The sequence below is a fragment of the Scleropages formosus genome, chromosome 8, assembly GCF_900964775.1.
Source record: "Scleropages formosus chromosome 8, fSclFor1.1, whole genome shotgun sequence".
Classification (NCBI taxonomy): domain Eukaryota; kingdom Metazoa; phylum Chordata; class Actinopteri; order Osteoglossiformes; family Osteoglossidae; genus Scleropages; species Scleropages formosus.
In genome coordinates this window covers 7,339,862-7,359,294 of record NC_041813.1, presented here as the reverse complement: position 1 = coordinate 7,359,294, position 19,433 = coordinate 7,339,862, and the positions used below count along the sequence as shown (strand labels likewise).

The 19,433-nt window shown below is 42.9% G+C and overlaps 1 protein-coding gene across 3 annotated transcripts in view; it reads right to left on the bottom strand.

The window, feature by feature from the left end:
- Positions 1–19,433, bottom strand: part of abhd12 (abhydrolase domain containing 12, lysophospholipase) — a 28,603-nt gene that overhangs the window by 5,006 nt on the left and 4,164 nt on the right. For all 3 annotated transcript variants that reach the window (XM_018724993.2, XM_018724995.2, XM_018724994.2), the window contains 10 exons: positions 9,522–9,643; positions 5,576–5,681; positions 4,847–4,966; positions 3,748–3,778; positions 3,597–3,642; positions 3,328–3,457; positions 2,898–2,935; positions 1,733–1,812; positions 968–1,050; positions 386–464 (listed from right to left, as the gene is read on the bottom strand). In XM_018724993.2, coding sequence (XP_018580509.1) covers positions 386–464; positions 968–1,050; positions 1,733–1,812; positions 2,898–2,935; positions 3,328–3,457; positions 3,597–3,642; positions 3,748–3,778; positions 4,847–4,966; positions 5,576–5,681; positions 9,522–9,643 — 835 coding nt within the window. The remainder of the gene's footprint in view (positions 1–385; positions 465–967; positions 1,051–1,732; positions 1,813–2,897; positions 2,936–3,327; positions 3,458–3,596; positions 3,643–3,747; positions 3,779–4,846; positions 4,967–5,575; positions 5,682–9,521; positions 9,644–19,433) is intronic.

The following is a 19,433-nucleotide window of genomic DNA, read 5'->3' as shown; positions in this document are numbered from 1 at the left end:
GGCTCAAAAAGAAGAAATGGACAATTAGAAATGGCCATAAATAAAAGCCCAAATCTTAACCCAACACACATGCATTTGGAGCACTTTATGAGGGCAGAATAGACAAGAAAACCCTAATATTTAAATAAATAAAAAACACACACAAATGAAGGAGGTCTTTAAGGAGGATAGACAATTTCATGAAACACAAGAAATGATTTTTACCCTTTCAAAAACATAAAAATGCACCGTGCATTTTTCGTTGAATGATTTCAAAAAATAATTTTCATGATTTGTTAAATTACATCATCTTCATCAGTTTTTTTTTTTTTTTTTATTATTGGATGAAATGATGATCAAATATCCATACATGCAAACACGCTGAACACACCCCATGAAAACTAACCTTCTTGCCTAGGTGGAATGGTACCACGGTATCGTCTTCAGCATGGAGGATGAGCACTGGGCACGAGATGTGGTGCATACTGCAGAACAAGAAGTTGGACACTTGATCCAGGGCAGAGCTATTCAAATCATGGTCATGGCAGACAGTCTAGCAGATGTTTAAAATACTCCTTAATAAGATCTCAGGAAGAGAGTTACATGCAAATTGATTAAATCATGATAGCTGGCTGAATTAGGTGTTTTACGATCGGACAGCAACAGAAACCTTTTGGACTCAGGCCTTCAGGATCTTGAACTGAACAGCACTGCTCTAAAGGAAATATTATACTCACTTTGTCACACAAAACAAGTTTCTTATACTCCAATCAAGTTCAGACTCCTCAATCTAGCCTGTCATCCAGTCAGAATGCAAACAAAATACTCACACCAGCGCTATGTTACCTTGTATGTACATCGACCATTTCAACAAAACACTTGATTTGGAACTGCTCAACTACTAAAGTAAATAGAGCGTTACTGACAACAAGGGTGCATTTCAGATGCAATGAAGACACAAAGACAGCGCAACAGAAGAGAAACCTACTTTTCATCACTTGCAAATCGAATATCGTTTGCCGTTATAGCATCCAGGAAGAACCAGTCAAACCCAGGCAGATACCTGTAAACCTGAGAAGAAGTTACAGTTCTCAAGAGACAATGTATTAAACTACAGGTCTAAGCAGAACATGTCTCATATTATTATTATACATGCGCAGTGCACATATATCCATATCTTGCTCAACCAGAGGACAAACGGGTTTATAAGACCCTTCTGCCAACTGGCAATAGTCCAGTTTGGATAAACAAACATTTAGCATTGTGTCATTAAACCAGCCTTTGGAACCAGCCTGAGAGTTCAGGTTGGGACGATGTTAAGACTTTTAGTCCTTCGAGCTGATATAGCTTGTTATGCAGGGTGAGGTGTTGCCTCTATGTGTAAGATAATATGAAATAAGATCAGTAAAAAGTTGGGGGGTCAGCTGATTCTGCTTTGCACCCAAAAGAGCAGAACCCGATGAAGAAGAATGTTCCGAAAGCTTAAGTGGTGGAAAGTTACTAATACGCCTGTTTTAACGTCCTAAAATGAATTATATATGAGCTTTGCAAATAAAGGAAGGCAGCAGGGACTGATCGAGGAGAGACACCCAGATGTTCGGGGCTCTCCCACTGGCCGATGTTGACATGAAAAGTCTTTGTGCGTTTGAGTGTTTTGTGTATAGGTAAGAATTTTCTTCCACGCAAGCACCATAGAGCAGGAACCCTATCATTGTGCCAACTGTACACTTAAGTTGCTGCAAGGTTTGCTTGCCATTGAGAAAGGATGACTCCTAGCCTCCTCTCGGATGTTCGTGAACGGAGACTCCAAGATCAGCGCGTCCGGTGGTGTCCCTGGAATACAGCCAGAAAGGGCATTTGTTAGTGTGTTCATAAAAATGACAAAGCACTCCTAAAATGAAATGCTCTACCTTACAGCATTTGTCATCACCAAGTCAATATCATTATGGTGCAGAGGGGAACATGCGGACAAAACGTGTAGATTTACTCATTTAGCTGACACTTTTCTCCAAAGCGACTTACAACATTAATCTATTTAGAAGTTTTTACCCATTTATACAGCTGGGTAATTTTAAATTAAACAATTTAGGGTAAGTACCTTGCTCAAGGGTACTGGAGCCGGGGGTGAGAATCAAACCCGCGACCTTCGGGTCAAAAGGCAGCAGCTCTAACGACTATGCTACCAGCTGTCCTTAGATGCACCTGTTCATGCACTCCTAGGTGTGGCCTCTGACACAATTCTCTCATTCTTTGACAGGGAGATGTTTCAGGAGAAATTTGAGGAATCCAAGCTGAACAAAAACCCAAGTGTGGCTATGTGAAATATTTAGGTCCAAGGAACATAAGGCGATACCTCAGTGGATGAAGACCTGTATCACTGGATGGTCTTGTTACACAGTCACAGTACATGTCTGATTACTTACCCCATCCATGCTTTAAAAAAAAAAAAAAAAAAACCTGACCTATGAGTCATACCTACAAGAGTATGCAGACTTTATGAACACAACCAAATTTTCTGCCGGACGAGAAACACGGTAAAGCGCTCATTCTGAATTCCAAGAAGGTTTCCTCGCAACCACAAAAGCCAGACGTAGAGAAAGGCTATGATCTGAAGCATTATGAGTATGACACAGGAACAAAGACCTACACCCTGAATTTCCAAATAGCGTTGAGATATGACAGTTGCCCTAAGACGGCAAAGTAGCCCAAGATAGTTCTGGCAGCAACGTCGCTCTACAGCATTACCTCGACAATGTTAAAAAAAAAAAAAAAAACACAGCAGCATTGTATAGTCAGAGCACAAATACAGCATATAATTCTGTGATGCTTCAGCGTGCCAACCGTTTGTGCTGCTTCATCTTGAAGAACATGGGTCAAAGTAAACTACGCGTTCAAATATGTTCCGATCATATGCTTACCTCTGTCACACAGGTGTCTAACCAGGTTAGTCGCCACACTGGAAAAGAGGAATACACATCTTGTTGGTCAAGTCCTGCTGAAACCTGGCTCCACACCTGGCTGTACCTGTTGACCAGACCTCTGAGGACAGCTGTGACCCATCTCTGACTTCTGTGTCATTTATTTTGTCACATCTCATGTTTCGTAACCCAGGGTTAAGAGAGTCAAGGGTGCAAAAGATGGTTGAGGGAAAATACCAGTCAAATTATGTCTACTGTAAGTGAGAAATGTTTTCTTTATCTTCTTCCCCGTTTAAAAGGTCCATCTGCAGTGTCTATCATGCCATAGTCCACTAATATAAATATACCTCTTTTTTTTTGGCTCTGTCAAAACTGACTCATGTAACACTTATGTGTTTATTATTGGATGAGCAGAAGGAAATTGACTCACCCTGTTCCCAAAGAGTGGCCCCAGATATACAGGGGCTTCTTTCCAATCCTCTCCTTTACCCAGTGGAAGACATAAAGGGCATCTGAAGTCATGCCGCTCTCTGAAGGGCTGCCTTCCGAGTCGCCCCATCCTAAACCAAAAAGACAGGTATCCTGTGCGGCGTGATCATGTCACCCACTGGTACCATATGAGCACCCAGTGAAAAGGCTGTTTTAACAGTAGTAAAAATTCACCTATGCTTGGACAGCATTAGGAAATATCCTGCTTACCTCTGTAATCAAATGTCACTACATGGTAGCCTAATGAACTGAGAACCTGAGGGAGGGGGACTTTGCATTAGAAAGGTACATGTGAGCAGACACCAAACACAGTAACTGGCAAATATCATAATAATACAAGATCAAAATATGTTGCATTTACCTTGTAGAGCTGTACTCTGTGGTCCCCACCCCTGCAAGAAACCAAAGGAGAACCATATAACAGTAGTGCAGTGGACCATAAAGGGGATCAGGGGGTACCAGGCCAGATTCATGGAATATAAGCAAATCAATATGTATGCTATATTTTCCACGATACGAAGCCAAACTGTAAACAACGGACTCCAGCGGAGACAGTACTGCATGTAGCCAGAATTTTTTGCTGGAATTTCAGCTGACTGCTGCAAGGGTGTCCCCTAGGGATGAGATATCCTTAAAATGTGACAGCAGTATCACAGGATATCAGCCCTCAATTGGAGACGACTAAATAAAGCCATAAGCTGAACAATTTTTAATTATTAAAAGGCAAAGCATTTTTAGACAAACTGAAGGTTGAATCAGTGGCAGCTGAGGGCATCAAGTTCATAACGGTGTTCTTTTGGGTTCGGAAACTTGAGTAATCATCAACGGAACGGGCATCGTGCACGTCTACGTTCCTGGATATCACTCTCAGGACTCCGAAGACATAAATAAACCTGAGATTCACGTTCTTGCATACAGCCATTTTAGACCTTTCCTGCTTAGTCAAGACAACCCAATTTAAAAAGTAATCTTGAATTCCACACTGTAATATCTCAGTGTTTAATAGAGAACAAAATCCTATTATGATAAACAAGTTACACAGTTGTGGCTCTTTGAGGTGGTTAATACATGCATCACAGTTATTAAACAAACCTAAAGCAGAAAATGAGGTCATGGGTGGATCCAGAAACACTGCCAACTTATAATGAATGACAAACAAACAGAGGTGTGTCAGTCTGGGAAGATGGACATGCACTGCAATGTCCACAGGCATAAAGGGGTCACGTTGTGCTGGATCCATCTTTCCAGCATTTCTAGACCACTGCAAAATAGCCTGAGGGAAAAAAGAAATCTGCAAGCCATGGCATGGCATTTTAAAAAGTTTAACACAGATTTCCAGGTCAATGAACTACTTCTCACAGGAAGCCGGTTCTAAGTTTTAACAAACCACGGTGAACTTATTGCTGGTTTGCCACCGTCTCATAACTACTTAATGACAATAAAGGTAATGGGGGGCCTACCTGGTCCCAGCATTGCCATGTAGGTACAGTATGACTGGGTGCGAGGACTGGAAGGTGCTCTCGTACCACAGCTGGTCCTTCCCCTGGGCATCCTTCCAGAGCTGGGCTGGGACTGTGTGCCTGGCAGTGGAGCAGAGAGCGACCCATGAGTAGGGTAGAATACGCCTGGAAGCTAGGCTACAACTTGCGTCCAGGGCTGTGGAGCCGGCACGCAAAACCTTCGACTCCGACTCCAGTAACCCAAATCCACGACTCCACAGCACCGCCCAGAAGTTGCACGTTATTTTGGGGGTTGACTTATCTGGCGAATATAGGCCTAAACCTATATCATGCCTCTAATTTTTGGGGATCGACTTACGCTGGCATATACGGTACATTTAGTCGTAGTAGGTACATTTTTACCGACTGACCGCAGTAACCCAATAATTGCTTCCGACTCCACATCGCTGTACGCAGGACTCCAGCGCATAACTCGGACAAAGCCAGCTCTGCAGCAAATATGAGCTGTTTATCTGAGCCACGCTCAAAGCCTCCCGGTGAAGTCTGTTGTCCTAGTAGTCAAGGACTTTCCCGTCATCCTCCTCACCCCTCAAGCTGAGACACAAAGACCTTGTGGCACTGTGACATGTCACATTCCCTACAGCTCTACAACACAATCTGCGTGCTGTTGTGGGGTAGGGGACTGGGAGGCCACCAGGACCTGCAAGCCATGTTGTCAGGACCACTCACCACACGCCAATGTTGACATTCTCCTCTGGGTGTAGGTACAAGTTACAGGTGTGGTTCAAGCCCTGGTCTTGAGGTCTCTTCAGGTCAATGAAGTAGGGCACACGAACTGAAAGAAAGCGGTGGACAAAAAAGGATGGTGGGTCATGTGGACTGAAAGATGAGTTTCAAAACCTACTCTCGGAAAGCAAATTAACCGAAGGGAGGAGCTAAAGGAAAGAAGTCTTGTCCCTGCTTGAAGGATCAGCTTGCACCGGCTCTCTGTTAAATGAAGAGTTTGTTTCACGGATGAACAACATTGGCTGCTCAGCTTATGAAGTGGAAAAAACTGGATGATGTTAAAACTGAGCTAAAGAATCTTTCCTCCTCTATCTCTTATAGAATTAAGACTTGCTATCTGAATGCATAAATGTCTTTGGAAAAAAGATTCAAAGCTAAGGCTAAGATCTCTGCTATTAAACACACAGCAGAACTATATGCTGCCCCAAAATAAAAAAGGAAGCAATAAAAAGAAAGTTTGAGCACAAAAATAAAATCCAATGCAATAATTGGGAAATTGTCTGCTTGCCTGAGGAAATACTCCACTCAATTTCAGCAACACCACCTATCATTCTGGATGGGTCTACTGGCCAATTCTCCGGTTGAGATTCCACTTATAGATACCCTGCTGGTGTACCTGAAAGTTTGCTTGAGGATTATAATGATTTGATATGTGCATCTCTCTGATAAAGAGGATATCCTAAGAGCTCCTTTGAAGAAACATGAGATCAACTTTGAAGATTCCCATCTGCAATCCTGATCACTGATATTCTTCTTACCCAGCCTAGTTCAGGTAGATCCATGAGGGGAAGTTCACATGTTTGACAGCCTGACAAGTCAGAGAGCACTTTTCTGGATTCTTTGGAGGACTGAGAAAGGTTTATATAAGTATGAGAGAAGTTGCGATCTTTTCTTTGTTTTATTGGGTCTTGATATATGTTCTGGGACACTTACAGAGCGGGTAAAGCCAGTGTCACAGCAGGTAAAGCCAGTGTCACAGCTCCTAGAATACTTGCTGAGTATGGATTGAGTCCAGCTTAGGTTGAGTGGAGTTTCCATGGTTTTCACTGTGTTTACACCCTGCAGTCATGCACAGAATGCAGTACAGCCCCAGCACTTTCACTCCTCCTTTGTCTAAGAAAAAATAGTGAGCGGTTGCAAGACTTGGACTCAACCGGGTGACTCTTTCTTTCTCTCTCACACACACAATGTATGTTCTAAGCTAATGTATGGAGGTTGCTTTTACTCTCTTACTTTATTTGTGGTGGTTTCTGGGGTATTTGTGCCACTGGAGATGTTGGAGAAACAGGAGGATGCTGGAGCCGTTTCCACCTTGCACGTGCTGCATGCATGGTTGGCGTGTGTCAAAAGTGACTGGCCAAGTTTTCTTTTCCCTTTAGCCCATCAAAAGAGGTATGATATTGATTTTTAAAAAACTCCAATGCAAAACTCATGTTGCCTTAGAATTATTTGAGTAGTACTATTTAAATATCACATGGAAATAAATATTTGATCACTACTTTCTTATTCAGTAAAAGGTGTGATTTTGCCAAGGGTCTGAATACTGTTGCAAGCTGCGGTAGCAACACAATATTCTACAAAGCACACTGTGCTAACATTGCCGTATGTACAGCGCTCAAACAGAGCCTGTGGTAATGCAGTGGTTAGAGCTACTGCCTTTGGACCCAAAGGTCACAGGTTTGAGCCTTACCCCCGGCTGTAGCACCCTTGAGCAAGGTACTTACCCTAAATTGCTCCAGTAAAATTACCCAGCTGTATAAATGGGTAATTAATTGTAACCTTAACATTGTAAGTCGCTTTGGAGAAAAGCGCCAGCTAAATGAATAAATGTAAATGTACGAGAAACGTAAGTTATACATAAAGTACCTCTTGAGTTCCTGATTTGAGTCTAGTCTACATTCATCCCTACCTAGTATCTCTGCTCATTTAGGGTTCAACCAGTAGTCAGGAGAAATTATTCAACATTGTGTGTGACAGCATAAGATCATGGAAGCACAAAAAGGGCTCTACATTGATTCATTTAGCTGACACTTTGGAGAAAAGTGACTTACAATGTTTGAGCACCTACAATTATTTACTCATTTAGACAGCTGGGTAATTATTTACCGGAGTAATTTACATTCATTTATTTAGCAGATGCTTTTCTCCAAAGCAACTTCCAATGAACTCTATGTAGTGTTATCAGCCCACACACCTTATTCACCGAGGTGATTTACACTGTTAGATACACTACTTACAAGGGGCTACTCATCCATACATCAGTGGAACACACTCTCTCTGTCACTCACCCACTATGGGTGAACCTGAACAGCCTGCCTTTGGACTGTGCGAGGAAACCAGAGCACCCAGGTGAAACCCATGCAGACACGGGGAGAACATGAAAACTCTACACAGACTGAGCGGGGATTGAAACCACGTCCTTTTGCGCCACACAAGTGCTGAGAGACAGCAGCGCTACTCGCTGTGCCGCCATGCCGCTCAATTTAGGGTAAGTACCTTGCTCAAGGGTACTACGGTTGGATTCACACCTACAATCTTTGGTCTAAAGGCAACAGCTCTAACCACTATGCTACCAGCTGCCCCAGCTAAATTAAGCACACCACTGTTTTAATAAAAAAAAGCACACACAAATGCAGCCACCACAACAAGGAAAAACATTGCCTTTCATCCCATACAGATTATTTTCACTTCCTGTCCTTGTGACATCAAATACCGGACTCAAACGCCACATGACTGAGCAAAGGCAGCGAAGGACGCAACTTACGCAGCAAGCAAAGATAAAACTGGAAGTGAATGGAAAAAAAATGTACTTGCAAAATTGCATACTGTTTTCATGTATTTTTTTAGGATACAGTTACCAATATGTACTTTTTAAAATTTCACTGCAAACACAAAACACACTCCCTGAAGGAAAAGGGGGGGAGAGGAGAGAGAAAAAAAAAAAAAAAAAAAAAAAAAAACCTGTAGACCCCACACAGACAGCCATAATTAGCCATCCATTTTTAAGTGTAACCCATTCCCTTGGTTCTGACCTAGTGGTACTGTTAGATGCTGAAAAGGAGTATCAGATGGAGGAGGAGCTGTTCGCCGGGATGCCACAGATGGAATATCAGCCACCCTAAACTGGATCCGTGTAAGGCTGCATGGTGTATTGTGTTTCGGGGATAGCTGTGACAGCACCATCGTGCAGTTGTCGTCTTTTCATGCCTCCCTTTAAATGTGTGATATGTCCACAATGGCACGCTCTCTTGTGCTGTACGGCCGCAGCTAAGCAAAACACCTGGAGAAAAACAATTTATTAGCCACCGAGGCAAGACCGCACGTAGTCCTTTGTGTACGAAATTAGATAACCGACTTATGTATTTGTCCAAGTTTCAAGATCCGAAAATGAAGTGCGACAACGAAGGCTAAATGCCTTTGCCAGGAACAGAAAACTGGATGGATCAGCTGTGGCAGGAAGGAACATGGGAGACAGACAGGGTTACACAAACCCCTCCGTAAATATAAGCCTTGGCGAGACTTGTCAAAATAAGGCAAAGTGTTTCGAAAATGTGCGGCCAAAAGGAGTCCATTTTTGAGAACTGGAAGGAGGGCAGAGTGACGCACGACTGAGAGGTAGTGAAACAAGTTGACTTGCATTCTGGTTTCATGGATCACGCTCCCTCCAGCAAATACTGCAAACCCAAGCAGCACTCTTTTACACAGCCCTGGAAAATCTAATCCCCACATGTTCCTCACTCCATCAATCCAACAAACACTGCAACAACCCTTAAATGAAAAAATGTCATGACCTTCAAAACATGCATCCAGGGTGTGAAACTAGTACTGTGTGATCATATTTTTTGGAGAGATATAAACAGAGATATACAGAAGTTTCTTCTGTACTTACCAAAGTTTAAAAAGACTAGTTTAGCCTGGATGGAGGGGCACAGCTTTACGATGAAGGGAATGGCAATGTAGACAGCCAGAACCCACAGGAAGATCTTCTTCAGCCTGGGCATCAGGCGATACCTGGAAAAGAAAAACACTCAGGAGTGCTGCAGTGACATCATGTGAAGCTCTAACAGTGGGTCTCTCTTCTTGTGTTATAAAGTTACTCATAAAATTATTATAGTTGTTCAGTGCAGTTAGTGCGGTGGTTAGAGCTATTGCCATGCAGCCAAAGAACTTGGGTTCTAGCTCCTTCTCTGGCTGAAGTACTCATGAGCAAGGTACTTGCCCTGAATTTATATACCAAAAAATTACTCAGCTGTGTAAATGGGTAATAATTGTAAGTTGCTTAGTGTACAAGCATACCATCTGCAAGCTGCTTTGGTGGAAAGCATCAGCTAAATGAATACATATTTAACTGTATTTTGGAAAGCCAGTCACAGCACATGGATAACCCTGCTCAAGCTCAATTTGAGTTTTAAGTTTATTCATTTAGCAGACGCTTTTCTCGAAAGCAACGTACATCTCAGACAAATACAATTTGTGCATTACATTAGAAGAAAGAGAAACAGCTGCAGACGTGTGATCAAGTAAACTTTGGTTTTCCACTTTACGCACCGATGTTCATCGCACGAGTAGGTGCATAAAACGCAGAACAGACAATTCCCGATTACCTTCCTACAATACTTTTTTTTTTAAATTAAAGGTACACAAACATTTACGTACAATACAGGAGTAGCAGCTGTGTAAAGGCTTATCGGGGAATGATTATAAAGTTATGATGCATGAACATTTACACCATACATGAGCTTGAGAGATCATGGGCAAAGTCAGTCCAGAAGAGATGAGTTTTCAGACCCTTCTTAAACATAGACAGGGTTTCAATAGTTCTGAGTGAGAGGGAGGGGTCATTCCACCACAATGGAGCCAGAACTGAGAACCTCCGTGCTTTACCTTTCGTACGCGGGACCACCAAGCGAGCAGAAGTAGATGACCAAAGTCTGGTTGGGGTGCAGCGGTTGATCAAGTCTTGTAAATAGCTAGGAGCAGTTCTATTGATGCATTTGTAGACAATAACCAGGGTCATGAATTTGATCCAGGCGGCTATAGGAAGCCCGTGCAGAGAAACGAGTAGAAGAGATACACGGGAACGCTTTGGCAAATCAAACGCAGCTCGTACAGCAGCATTCCATATCAGCTGCAGAGGTTTTATGGTAGTAGCGGGAAGGCCACACAAGAGAGAGTTACAGTAGTCCAGACGGGATGTCACCATGGCCTGGACAAGTAGTTGGGCAGAGTCAGTTGTGAAGTAAGGACGGATCCTGCGAATATTATGCAGGATGTATCTGCAGGTCCATGTTGTGGCTTCGATGTGCTGAGAGAAAGAGAGACTTGAGTCAATCGTCACTCCCAGACTTGTAGCCAAGAAGGTAGGCAAAATGAGTGAGCTGTCCGGTTTGATCGATAAATCTTGACAGGAGGACAGGCTAGCTGGGAGGTGTAGGATCTCTGTTTTGGAGAGGTTAAGCTGGAGGTGGTGATCAGACATCCTTGCAGAGATGTCCGACAGGCAGGCAGCAATGCGCGTGGAAATGTCTGATGCTCCAGGGGGAGAAGGAAAGGAATAGCTGGGTATCATCAGCATAGCAGTGACATTTGAATCCATGAGAGGATATGACCGGGCCAAAGGAGGAGGTGTAGATCGAGAAGAGAAGAGGACCCAGTACCGAGCCCTGTGGGACACTGGTTGAGAGAGGCAGAGGAGAAGAACAGAAGCTCCACCAGACTACATGATAAGATCTGTCAGGTAGGTAGGACTCAAACCATCTTAGCATTGTTGAGTAAGATTTGACTGTACAACTAACGCACCAAGCAAAGTAAGTACATTTTAGTACACGTAAGCCACACAATGTGCTTTTATAGAGTGCTGAAATGTGCCTCACGTTACAGTAAATACAGAAGGGTCCGAAGGTAAAACTGAAAAGTCCCCAACGAGGGGTTGTGAAATTTTTAGCAATCTTTTAAGATGACCACGGTACAGATGTTGCAGCCCTGATCAGAAAACATCATCTACACTGGGTTCCCCTGTGGCGCGTGGCTGAATTTCATCTTGTGGGGTTTGAGCTGGATAATGTAATACTGTAAACAAAGGCTTGTTGTGCAGCGCTCCACCAATAACCCTTCTCTCTTATTTTCTTCAACTGATTTGCTCAGTTTGCAGTCAGCTGCACAAGCTAATCTGCATATGCAGTAATACTGGCCAAAGCTACTACCCAAAAGCAAGGCAGGAGACTCTAAACTGTCTGCTCTGGGCAATAGTTCTTTTGTCATAATTAGGAATAACGTTACAGCATAGATCTCACCTCATATACAGCACCTTGCAAAAATATTGAAGCCCCTTGAAAGTTAGCACCATTTTCTAGATTTCCAAAGTAGATATAACATTTACATTTGTGCATTTAGCAGACGCTTTTGTCCAAAGCGATGTACATCTCGGCAAAAGTTTATAAATGTTCTCCTAATCACAATTTTTACTGAGATCCATTTCATGTAGTCTTTCAAAAGGCAAAATGAGTTATTTGTTCTCGGATATTAAAAATAAAATGGAAAACTGAGATGTGCTGCTTGAATAAGTATTCAAACCCCTGTGCTCCAAAACCTTAAAACTGGCAAAATTTCCCCAAAAAGACACATTTGCCTCTTATTTGGACACGGACACGGACACACACACAGAGGCTGAAGCCGCTTGTCCCAAGCAGGGTCACAGCAAACCAAAGCCTAACCCGGCAACAGAGGGTGTAAGACTGGAGGGGGATGGGACACACCCAGGACAAGACACCAGTCCATCGCAAGGCACCCCAAGCGGAAGTCAAACCCCAGACCCACCAGAGAGCAGGACCCGGCCAAACCCGCTGCACTACTGCACGCCCCTTCTTATTTGGACATAACTGTGAAATATTGGTTACTAATTAAAGTAAGGATCACATTCTCTGGATATAAAAATCACTCTGTGGAGGGGTCATTAGGCAGGTTGAGAACAAACTTTGAAAATGAAGACTGAAGAGCATACTACAAAAGTAAGAGATAAAGTGGTCCAAATGCATACGTCAGGAAAATGGTACACAAAAATTCAAAGAGCTTGTCCCAGTGTGCACTATTGGATCCATCATCAGAAAGTGGAAGGTGCATCACACCACCCAGTTGCTGTGTAAAGAAGGCCGCTCGTCAAAACTTAGAGCCAAAGCAAGACAAACTGGTAGGGAAGTGACAAAGATGCCATTCATCATTTTGAAAGAACTACAGAAGTCAGTGGGTAAAACTGGGGTACGTATGCATAAGTCTAAAATATCAAAAGCTCTCCGCAACACTGGCCTATTTTTGAGGGTGGCAAGAAAGAAACCATTACTCAAAAATTTCCATAAAAAAGGTACATCTGGAGTTTGCCACAATGCATAAGAGGGTCACAGCGAGGATGTGGAAAAAGGTGTTGTGGTCAGATATAAGAGAGAGCTTTAGGGCCAAAATTCAAAGCACTATGTATGGCACAAAGCTAATACTGCCCATTCCTCAAAAAATCATCTGTACAGTGAAGTATGGTGGTGGCAGCATAATTATGCAGGTATGCTCTTCATCTAAAGGGAGTAGGAATCTTGTTAAAACTGATGGGTGCTAATGGATGGAACTAAACAGAGAAACACTGGAAGAGACCCTGTTTGTTGGCTCAGAAATTGTGGATTTGCAGAAAATTCACCTTCCAGCAAGGTAATGATCCCAAGCAAAAGGCAACACTGGAGTGGCTCACAAACAAAACACTGAAGTTCCTGCAATGGCCTAGTAAAAGTTCTGATCTCATCTCCACTAAGAGTATGGGGCACTTTTTGAAAATTACAGTCCAGAAGCATCGTCCAACCAACATGAATGACCTGCAGAAAATCTTCCACAGGAAGAAAGGGACCCAATCACTCCTGAGTAGTGTGCAAGGTCGGTTCAGACTTAGCCCAAAAAACTTAAATCTTATTGCAGCGGAAGGAGGCTCTACTAAATATTAATGTGTGGGGATTGAATACTTATGCAAGCAGCGGTTTTTCCCATTTTTTATTGTTTATTTTTAAAATTAATAAATTATTTATTTTGGCTTTGAAAACTCTTACACCGCTTAGATTAACAATAAAATACTTATTGGAAGAATATATGTGTGTATGATTTGAAATCTAGAAAACAGTACTAAGGGGCTTAAACTTTTGCAAGGCACCGTAATAAGACACGGAGCTCTAAGGATACACTGGTTTTTCTTAATCCAGTTTAATTCCTTTCAGTGGGACAATTGCTATTGATAGTACTACTCCAACTGAAAGTCCAACTAAACATTTACCAATGTTTGATCTGTATAGAAACATACCTAAAACATTATTAAGAGAAGTACACAGTAGAACAGAGGTTGTCAAGGAAATTTTTTTTTTTTTTACAGAATTTAGAGGAAGTGTGATGCAATCTCTGTAGAGCAGACTCCAGCTAGTAAAATGATTGAACTCTGGTATTATGAATGCAACAGCAAGGGTGGTCTTACATCATCCAGTGCATGTACAGTATGTGCATGGGCACCTACAGCGTTTTCTCCTAGCGATGTGCATCATGGTACCACATACAGCAACAGAGTTCTGCAATCCACAGACATGGCTGTCCTACCAAAGCAACACACCTCTCTAATAAATCCTACATCTCTGCCATACGCGAACAAATTTTCAAAAACTTGTATAGTTTTATATACGCTGCATACTTTTGTGAAAATAAGTGTGAAAATGCTGAGGTACGAGAAAAACCAGCACACCATACAGCCCCCAAGGACTGGATTTGCCAACCACTGCTTCACGGCCTACTTCTTTGCTTCCATTGCAGCGCGATACGCTGCTTCTCAAAGTGAAAAGAACTAAGGGTTGCAGAAGTTGAAGGTGACAGATGCAGATATTTTGCACTTGTAATGCCTTTCCTCTTGTAAATCACATCAATAATTGGCCAGATTAAAGAACACAGTGGTCTTATTTTTGTGCAACTCTTTCTCATGCAAACAGCTAGCCTTAAAGAGGTTGCAAGTGAACTAGTGTTTTAAAGAAAAAAATTTGCAAGTTACTTTCAGTTGAAATTTCTTCACAACAATATCACACATTAGTGGTAATATTGTGCAATACTGTACTACATACCTGTAAGTTACACGACTATGACACAGCAATTAGGAAATAATTCTCACTTTAAGTTGCTGTGGTCATTAAAATCTACAAAAACAGAAATATTAAATCTGCTCTACTGACAAAAAAGTTATTAAATGCAAAGGTTACACTGAAAGCCTAGATTTGAACAAAGGAACTCAGAACAGGTTAAGTGAACCATGAATCACAATTCATGTAAACAATATCAATGTAACCATAGGAAACAAAATGTCATAATCTGACAAAAAAGATAGGATTTTGACAGCCTGTGGCAACCAAGTTAACAGCCCATAGTGGCTTTCCTGGACCTCTGTGTGGTTTGCCAATCCACCACCATAAATAGACTCCTCTTTCACAAAGCAGGTGCATGCTTCTGGTTTGCACGCTGCAGTCACCTCCCGCTGACATCTTCAGCAGCGAGGCCTAATTGCTCTGACAACGGCCACATGGCACAGATACCTGCGCACCGCATGTGTCTTGAGGCTTGTGGAGCGTGAAGCCCAACATGTGCTACGTAAACTTACAAGTTGCAGGGAGATCAGCCAGAAATCACATTGGGACCATAATCCCTACACTGCAGCACCTCACATCTAATGGGTTCAGCAAGGGAAATGGTTCTTAGCCTGTGGAGTTTCATTTTGTGATAGATTGATAAAGTGTGATTTTTCTTAAACTGGATCTCGTCGGGGGGGGTGGTGCAGCGAGTTTGGCCGGGGCCTGCTCTGTGGTGGGTCTGGGGTTTGAGTCCCGCTTGGGGTGCCTTGTGATGGACTGGTGTCCCATCCTGGGTGTGTCCCACCCCCTCCAGCCTTACACCTTGCGTTTCCGGGTTAGACTCCGGCTCGCCGCGACCCGACCCGGGACAAGTGGTTGTAGACACTCTGTGTGTGGGTGGGATCTCGTCAGTTGTTTACGTTGATCAAATCCTATAGGTTAATCTTCTGTCAATTATGGTACCACACTTCATCTGATTTGTTATCATGTCATCACTACTCACAGTCTTAAAAGCACTAATACATTACAACAATCCTGACACTGTAAGTTGCCTTGGACAAGGACATCAGCTAAATAAAGAATAATAATCCCTCGGAAAATATCTGTCTTCACAAATTGAGACACTATTGAGATACTTCCAATCTTTCCAGGTCACACTTTCCTCATTCAAAGTTGTGTAACTGTGTAATAAAAATTCTGCAACTGGTCAATCAGGTAACAAACCTAAGGCTGTCACTTCAAATGGATTTCACACTATGGCAACATGATGGCAAGAAAGCATGCCAGTCAGGCATCAATTTAAAAAAAAAAAAAAAAAGAAAAAAAAAAAACACTTCTGAACAGCATTGCTGCTCCCTGATGTCCACATAATTTCGTGGAAATATTTTAAGTTTTTCACACAAGCATGTAACTGCAAAGAACACTGTAATATTGGCTGCATTTAACATGTCTCTATGTAATGACAAAAGCTGGGAAACACAGAGAGAAAGGTCACCCCTCTACCATTGCCCCGCCTCTCCCAGACCAAGGGGGGAGCTACAGTGGCCAAAACCTTGAGATGACCTGGACATCCAAGCAATAGAGATCAGACAAGAGAAGGAGAAGACTAATCCATTCTGACAAGCAGGGATGAGGCTGGCAGCAACATCAGAGCGACTGTCTGGAATCGGAGAGCCACGTCTGAAAGGCTCCACCCACTCCAAGTCATCATTTCCCATTTCAGCCATGAACTCAAGACAAAACATCATCTGGAATGAACTGAAATTTTACATGAGCGCGCTTATGTGAACTGATGCTGACTTCAGTGCTTTCTACAAACACCACCTCACCTATCTCCTCTGTCATTTTCCTGGAACACTTCCACAATGGCCAACATTAAAAAAAAAAAAAAAATGCATGCCACTCCTCCTATTATCATCATTACCAAAAAAAAAAAAGAAAATGTTCATTCTCATATTAAACAATAACTATGAAAACTGAACCTGAATAAACGTGATGAGCAAATCCCCTGGACAGTGATGCTTTGCAAGACCCTACATTACCAACTCAGCTCCCGAGCAGGGATATCTTGTACATCCTGCAGAAAGAGCTCTTCTAAAAAAACAGCTGGCAGCTACCGGAGCTGCACGCCCACACGAACGCCCGCGAGGCCCTCGGAGCATTGAGAGCGAGCGTTCCGATAGCACTCTTACCATACAGCAGGGTAACGACACCCCAGCAAACAGAGCACCTCAAAATACCACCTGTGACATTCCCACGGCCAGGCATAAGCATGCTGCACAGTTTGCAGAGGCCAAACAAACTACAGTGATTCATTTTCAGTGGGTGGGAAACGGGGTGAAAAGAAGAAAGACAAATGAGTAGGTTGAATGGCACAATGCAACTGAGCATGAATCACTGAGAGGCAGGTTGTTCCTTAGAATGATCAGGCATGTGGCTCGTGCATGATCATGTGCCGGCCAGCTGTGCTCGTGCTGCATTCCTCTGAGCGCAGCACTCAGCCATTTGGCTGCCCATCATGACTGCTGCTGAAGTAGTAACGTAAATGCCTGGCATATGGCCGCTGAAGTGCCGTGTCTACAAGGATTGTGCCATTACTCAAATCAGCACCGGATGCTTACATGATATAAAAGGACCCAATTAGCGAATGATCAATGTTTTCATGCTGGACACCTTTATTCCACCCAGAATGTGGTGCTGTCAAGGTGATGTTGCTTTCGCACATCTGGCGGACGGGTTGATCTCGCATCTCGTACATTTAAATAACTATAAATTGTGGAAAAACTTTAGAGACAAAACACACAGGCAAAAAAATTTGCCTCAGCTGCTCTTGTCCTGCCAAGGACAGCAATATTTCTTAAGCATCAGCTTAAGGGCTGTTTGTGGCTCCTTGCCAAGCAGAGGCTGGAGTTAGTAAATCCTTGGAAAGGATGAGCAGGGCCTAGAGCAGCTGCTGTCCTGCGGTCAGCGCATTTCAATGCTGAGTCTGTAAAGAGGACCACAGCGTTGACCGAGTACCATGCCTTCATCCAGATTCATCCAGAGGTTGAAGCATCGCCTCTAGCAGCTTTCTGTGCCACCTTCTCATTAGAAAAATCAGAGGAGAGCCAATGAGTCCCATTGTGTAATGAATCATGGCTAATTCAGCCCTGTGCCACAGGTTGAGCTATTTGTGGAAGGTAAGATTACAGCCTGACGGAGCTTTGCAATTAGGACCTCGAATTAATCCTACAAGAAACTCACCCTTAACATGATGAGGGAAGATGATAAAAAAAAGATTACTCAAAAAAAAGTACTACTAAAACACCTATATAAAACATTTTAATTTCTTAATTGATGTGGAGTTTCTAGCTTACAGGCACCTTCAATGGTGATTGCATCAAAGTACATCTTTACTTCCTGAAATACAACTTGTGTGATGTGAATTTGGTCAGGTTTTGCATTTTCTACATTTGCGGCACAGGCCTCCATAGTTGTGGCGGGAGAGAAAGACACGGAAACCGGCCTTGCTCACTGGCCTTTGAACAAGCAACCACGGCTCCACGTAAACAGTTCCAGAGGGCATCTAAAAGACGGGGACAAGAGGACAAGCATCCAGGTATACACCATCTCTTGCGGGGCTCCTGGTAGCCTGTTACTGGGACACAAAGAGCCTTGTGGGACAGGTAAACCACGTGTTAAATAAGAAGCCCCAAAGTTCTCCAGGGAAACAGCTTAATGTAACAGATAGTTGCATCGCCTACAAATGAGTTTCCCAGTCAGCTGAATAGGGGAACCCGTGCAACCTAACTGCCTCCGGTAAAGCACGGAGGTTCTCGGTTCTGGCTCCGTTGTGGTGGAACGACCACCCCCTCTCGCTCAGAACTGCTGAATCTTCGTCCACGTTTAAAAAGGGTCTTAAAACTCACCTCTTCCGGACTCACTTTGCCCATCATCTCTTAAGTTCACGTAACGTGTTAAATGTTCATGCACCATAACTTTAAGATCATGCCCGGATCAATCCTTGATGCAGCTAGTCCTGTAATGTAAATGTTTATATGCATCTCAGAAAAAAAAAAAATTTAAAAAAATAAAAACTACTAGGAAGGTGATTAGGAATCATCGATATTCTGGCAAAGTTTATATAGCTACATCAGTGCATATGGTGAAAGTAACTGTACAAAAGAATCACATGTCTGCAACTACATCTCTTTCTCCTAAGGTAAAGCACAAATTGTATTTTCCATGAGATGTACGTTGCTTTGGAGAAAAGCATCTGCTAAATGAATGAATGTAAACGTATGGCTGGAAAGCTTCCTTCTCAAACTAAAACCCTGTATCCTAGGCTAAATACCAAGGTCAGCAAAAACCTGAAAAGTACCCAGTTCAGGTCCCACTTATATTACCCAGAAGCAGCAGAAACCATATGAGAGCATAATCAGACTGATGACTTCGTGACAGATCAAGGAAGTGCTAAAACAGATCAAAAAAGGAACAAAAAGAGAGCTGACCGAGGCTCAGAAGTTTTATAGACCGGGAACACGGAGTCTACATTCCTAGCAAAAACAGGGCTCCGTATATTCGCTACAGGCAGGCCGCTGCACCTTGACCTCACTCGACATCAACCCACACGCACATATCGGAAGCGCAGCCCAAAACAGCAGCGTAATAAAGTCATCACCCCCAACAACTAA